General features: G+C 47.7%; 1 protein-coding gene across 1 annotated transcript; it reads right to left on the bottom strand.

Annotated features, from left to right (window-relative positions):
- Positions 1-351: 351 nt before the first annotated feature.
- Positions 352-5,065, bottom strand: LOC142439383 (protocadherin beta-17-like). Its single transcript, XM_075541700.1, has one exon. It carries the CDS (start codon positions 4,845-4,847, stop codon positions 2,445-2,447), a length of 2,403 nt encoding a protein of 800 aa, XP_075397815.1. The 5' UTR covers positions 4,848-5,065; the 3' UTR covers positions 352-2,444.
- Positions 5,066-6,254: the final 1,189 nt, after the last annotated feature.

Here is a 6,254-nt window from a genome sequence, read left to right as displayed (position 1 = left end):
CAGTAAGTACTAAAAATATTAACGCTTAACAACTCTAAAGTCTGCACTTTTGGAACTTGATGTATACATCCTTGCACAGCACTCTAGTCCCCTCAGAAATGGAAGCAGCTACAAAGACGGCAGGCAACCAGCACATTTTAAACACCTCAAACAACATTATGTGTTATTCAATGTGCACGAAACACAATTCTTTATTTTTTTAAAAAAAAACATTTTATTAGGTACTCATACAACTCTTATCACAATCCATACATACATCAATTGTGTAAAGCACATCTGTACATTCTTTGCCCTCATCACTTTCAAAGCATTTGCTCTCCACTTAAACCCTTTGCATCAGGTCCTCCTTTCCCCCCCTCCCTCCCTGCTGCTCCCTCCCTCATGAGCCCTTGATAATTTATAAATTATTATTCTGTCATATCTTTCCCTGTCCAACGTCTCCCTTCACCCCCTTTTCTGTTGTCTGTCCCCCAGGGAGGAGGTCGAATGTAGATCCTTGTAATCGGATCCCTCTTTCCAACCCCCTCTCCCTCTACCCTCCCAGTATCGCCACTCACACCCCTGGTCCTGAAGGTATCATCCGCCCTGGATTCCCAGTGCCTCCAGCTCCTATCTGCACTAGTGTACATCCTCTGCTCTATCCAGACTTGCAAGGTAGAATTCAGATCATGATAGTGGGGGGAGGGGGCAAGGAAGCATTTAGGAACTAGAGAAAAGCTGTATTTGTCATCGGTGTTTACATTGCACCCTGATTGACTCATCTCCTCCCCTAGATCCCTCTGCAAGGGGATCTCCAGTGGCAGACAAATGGGCTTTGGGTCTCCATTCTGCACTCCCCCCTTCATTCACTATGGTAAGATTTTTTTGTTGTTGTTCTAATGCCTTATACCTGATCCCTTTGACACCTCGTGATCGCACAAGCTGGTGTGCTTCTTCCATGTGGGCTTTGTTGCTTCTGAGCTAGATGGCCACTTGTTTACCTTCAAGCCTTTAAGACCCGAGACGCTATCTTTTGATAGCTGAGCACCATCAGCTTTGTTCGCCACATTTGCTTATGCACCCGTTTGTCCTCGGTGATCTTATCATGAACATATGAGCACAATGATATGATTTTTTTGTTCTTTGATGTCTGATGACTGATCTCTTTGGAACCACATGATCTCACAGGCTGGTGTGTTCTTCCATGTGGGCTTTGTTGCTTCTGAGCTAGATGGCTGCTTCTTTACCCTCAAGCCTTTAAGACCCCAGACATTATATCTTTTGATAGCCGGGCACCATCAGGTTTCTTCACCACATTTGCTTATTCACCCGCTTTGTCTTCAGCGGTTGTGTCGGAAGGGTGAGCATCATAGAATGCCAATTTAATAGAAGAAAGTATTCTTGCATTGAGGGAGTACTTGAGTAGAGGTCCAATGTCCTTCTTGCATATGTACATGTCTTTGTCTAGACTTCTATAAATGCCCTTTGCCTCCCAGCTCTTTCTTCTATTTCCCTTGACTTTTCTCCTGTCCCACTGTCATGCTCCTTCCCCACCTGGTTTTCAGAAATACCTCTTCATTACATTGCCCTTGATCATGCCCTACCAGGCCTGCCACACCCACCTCACCACCAATTTACATCACTTGTTGTTCCCTTGTCCCTGGGTTTGTTAACACCACTTCCTTAGCCCCCCCCCATCCCATTCCCCCACCCAACTGTCTGTCCCATTGTTTTTCTCCTCCAGCTTGTTCATCCAGCCTATCTTATTTAGAGTGACCTGCGGAGATAATAGCATGCACAAAAACAAGAGAGAGCAAAACCAAGGAACAATATACAACAAAACAACAACAAACCACTGACAAAGAGCAAAACAAAACACAAGAAAGAAAGGCTTGTAGTTAGTTCAAGGATCGTTTGTTGGCCTTTAGGAGTCTTTTCCAGTCCAGTCTGTTTGGAAATCACGCCCTGGCCCCAAAGTCCACAGTCAGCATTCCCTGGGGACCTTGCCACTCCATTCCCTTGCTGTTCCTCTGCACTCCCCCCAGTGCTTTGCCTCAGTGTGATGGGATCAGGTTGGGTGCAATTCCCACACTGGAAACACGATTCTTTAAAGTAAAATGCAACACACATAAATTCCATACTTTGTGGAGGGTTGCTTTATAGCCAAAGTTGAATCTTTTTCTGTGTAAAGAACGCGATATTCAGAGTACTTGAAATAATGTGAAAACATTTTTTAAAGTTGTTTCAATAAATTTCTGAGTAGGAATATATATACAGAAACAACCTCACTTTTTGTATTCCTTTATCAAAAATCCAAATTATTCTGAAATGAGAGTTCTTCCTTTTCCCTCTCAGTGCCCAGAAGTGGAAAGATTGGGGATACCCGGTTTCAGGAACTTGAACTGACGGGTCCCAGAAGCATGTCAGACACAGTCGCAGCACCGCTGCAGTCCACCAAGTATTTTTTACTGAATATTAAATCCAAAGCTATTTCTCAAGTTGGAGCTTTCTTCACTATTCCTCTCAGGGCCTGGTGCCTGAATATTGGGCACAATCGGATTCAGAAACTTGAACTCGCTGGCCTCTGAGCCTCCCGTCAGACACACCTCATACTGGTAGCTCTGGGACAGGGTGCCCGTGCCACTCACGCCAACGAAGTGGCCCGGGAAGTGGCCCTCAGGCACCGAACAGCCACCCTCCCAGGCGGCCCTCCTCCTCCTGCACAGTCTCAGGCCCACAAACAGGAGCACAGAGCAGAGGAAGAGCGAAGACACAGAGGCCAAAGCAATGACCAGGTAGACTGTGAGCCAGTCGGCCTGCGCCTCGTCGCGGGCGCCCTCGGGCCGCGGCAGGTAGGGCTGCGAGAAGCCGTCCACCAGCAGCACGTGCAGCGTGACGCTGGCAGACAGGGCTGGCTCGCCATGGTCCTGCACCAGCACCACCAGCCTGTGCTGCGCCGCGTCGCGCTCGCCCAGTGGCCTGGCGGTGCGCACCTCGCCATTGTGCGCCCACACGCGGAACAGCCCTGGCTCCGTGGCCTTGAGCAGCTGGTAGGACAGCCAGGCGTTCTGGCCCGCGTCGCCGTCCACCGCCACCACCTTGCTCACCAGGTAGCCCTCCTCGGCCGCCCTGGGCACCAGCTCTGGGCAGGGCGCAGAGCCGTTGGGCGCTGGCGGGTACAGCACCAGGGGCGCGTGGTCGTTGTCGTCCACCACCACCACGCGCACCAGCGTCTCACTGCTCAGCGCCGGGGAGCCCGCGTCCGCCGCGCCCACGCGGAACTCGAAGGCGCGCAGCGCCTCGAAGTCCAGCGCCCGCAGCGCGAACAGGTGCCCTCGCTCGGCGTGGATGGACACGAGCGAAGCGAGCGCGAGGTGCGGGTCGCGGGGCGGCAGCAGGGAGTAGGTGACTTGGGCGTTGGCGCCCGCGTCTCTGTCTGTGGCGCTGACTGTGCCCAGGTGCAGGCCAGGGCTGTTGTTCTCGTGGATCAACAGCGTGTAGAAGGTTTGGGTGAAGATGGGCGCGTTGTCATTGACGTCGGAGACCAGCACCCTGATGGTGTGTTCGGTTTTGAGCCTGGGGGACCCCAAGTCAGTGACGGTGATGGTGATGTTGTACTCGGCTCTCTCTTCTCTGTCCAGTGGCCTCTCTGTTACTAGGGTGTAGAAATGATCTGTGGTTGGCTTCAGACGGAAGGGGAGATGATCCTGGATGGAACAGAGCATTTTCCCATTGTCCCCGGAATCTGGATCTGAAATTCTGAAAATAGCAACCACAGTCTCGGGGGAATTTTCTTGGATATTATTGATGAGTAAAGACATGGTGAGCTCCGGGGCGTTGTCATTCACATCAACCACTTCTACAGCTACAGTGCATTTCCCAGAGAGACCTCCACCATCTGAGGCCTCGATTTCCATCTGGTAAGATTTAGTTTCCTCAAAGTCTACATGTTTCTTTAATCGAATTTCTCCCACACGTTCATTTATTTCAAAAACCTGAAGGACTTGATGTGAAGGATGGAAAAAGGAGTAGGAGAGCTCCCCATGGGTTCCAGCATCTGGATCTCTAGCGGAGACCATGATGACAAGGGAACCTACAGAGCTGTTTTCTGGAACCCGAGCTTCATAAAACAGCTGAGCAAATTTAGGGGCATTGTCATTGATGTCCAAGACCAGGATGACAACCTGGGACATGCCAGTCCTGGGTGGTGACCCACCGTCCAATGCTGTGAGGCTTAACCTGAGCTCAGGCTGCTCCTCATGGTCCAGGGCTTTGTCCAGCACCAGCTCTGGGTATTTCCTGCCGTCGCTGTGAGCGCGCGTGAAAAGGTGGAAGTGACTGTTGGTACTAATTGTATAGTTCTGCACTGTGTTGCTGCCTACATCCAAATCCTGCGCTATTTTCAAGGGGAACGCAGTTCCTGGGTGGCTATTTTCTGAAATTTTCAGGAGGATTTCCGTTTCCAAGAATGCTGGTGCATGGTCATTTATGTCTTGCAACTGTAGTTCACCTTGAAAAAACTGCACCGGGTTTTTCAAGAACACCTGGAAACGCAGTACACATGGGTCCGTGTCACCGCACAACTCCTCACGGTCCAGTTTTTCTTTAAGGAGTAAACTCCCACTCTTCTGCTGGAGCTGCAAATACTGCTTGTTCCCTTCCGAAATAACTTGGGCCCCCCGCGCGGCCAACTCCCCTAGGTCTAGTCCCAGATCCTTTGCTAAATTGGCGACAAATGACCCGCCTTCTCTCTCTTCTAAAGTAGAGTACTTAAGGATTGTACTGCCCGCCTCCCACCGCAGTAATAGAATAAGAATGACGGTCACTTGCCTTTTCAGTAGGGCTCTGGGGAGCGGCGGCGTTTCCATCCTTCCTTTGTGTCCAGATGATTAAGTATTTAATCACAAAGTAATTATTTTACAGTAACTCCAGCTATCTTGGTCCAATAGTCTTGAGGTTTTTTCTCTTTTAAAAAAGCATTGACTTATATGAGGATAGGTAGCATCGCTCTAAAAAAGGCCCTTTTATCCCCAGTCATGTAAAAGATCTCCTTCCTCTGTGAGCGCTCAGAACTGATTAGCTTTTCATGGCGTCAAATCATGGCGTCTTACAGAGCTCATTTTCACTCTTAGCCTGCAGCGCCACCACGCGTTCTGCTTCTCAACTTCGTGTATTTTTTGTTACAAAGCTGATTGTAGTACCCAGCACCTATTTGGTTATAGAGAGTTATATACATTCTCTTTCGCCTTCTGTGCAGTCCCATTCAAGCAGATAAAAATAATTGTGATAGGAAATATCTTCCTTAATGAAGCACCAGTGACGTACTCAACACTCTTTGCTGTACAGGTATCCTTCTCATTTCTGGGAATAAAACAATAAAAGATATGCAACAATTCCCGCTCTCATGGAGTGTACAGTCTGCCACCAAGCAACAATTTTAGAAGAGTATTATGAATGCTTAGAATCCAGTTCCTACTCTCGAATAAGTTTAAATGTATTTTAAAAATCTTTAGATAAACGAAAGTGTGATTTCTTATCAAAGTCTGGTTTACAGAGCCTTTCAGAATTTTTCCTTACATAAATTCATTGTGTTCAATTCCTAGTAAACTTGAAAGTTTGCCATTTGTTTTATTAGAAATCAGTATAAGCTCACAATTCAGGCAATGTGTTTACTGCAAACACTAAGAAAACAATAAACTTTACTGGAGAAAGGTTCTGGCCTGTAGGCATTGAAAAGGGTCTTCTCTGGCACCTGTCCTCTAGGAATATTGAAATGAGGTTATTTAACAGGGCGCCAACTAACTAAACCCATGGGTTGGAGTGAGGATAGTGGAAGAAGCAATTAGATGAATGTTATTCCAAGCAAGAAAGGGTACGTATCTGGGAGTATAAAACAGTAAGTATTTCCTACTTTCATTTAATCAATTGGTAGTCATCTATGAGAACTCAATTATTTGAACAAAATGCACCCAAATTTAATCTAAGTGAGTCCTAGATCCATTTTAAGTGGGTACACACACACACACACACACACACACACAATACACATGCAATTACTTTAGTATAAGCTAGTGCCTTTGGTAGACTGAAAAAGGGTATTTTTCATAAAATACCACAAATTCAACTGACATGGATAAGGTTAACCGTGGATCAGACTATGATGATTAATGAACCCTGGCGGCATAGTGAGTGATGAGTTGGACTGCTGGCCACAAGGTCGGGCATTCGAGCCCACCAGTCCTCCATGGGAGAAACATGAGGCTTTCTGCCCCACC

The sequence above is a fragment of the Tenrec ecaudatus genome, chromosome 2 (assembly GCF_050624435.1).
Source record: "Tenrec ecaudatus isolate mTenEca1 chromosome 2, mTenEca1.hap1, whole genome shotgun sequence".
In the NCBI taxonomy this organism is placed as follows: domain Eukaryota; kingdom Metazoa; phylum Chordata; class Mammalia; order Afrosoricida; family Tenrecidae; genus Tenrec; species Tenrec ecaudatus.
Note: the sequence above shows the minus strand (reverse complement) of the source record. Positions and strands in the feature narration are given on the sequence as shown.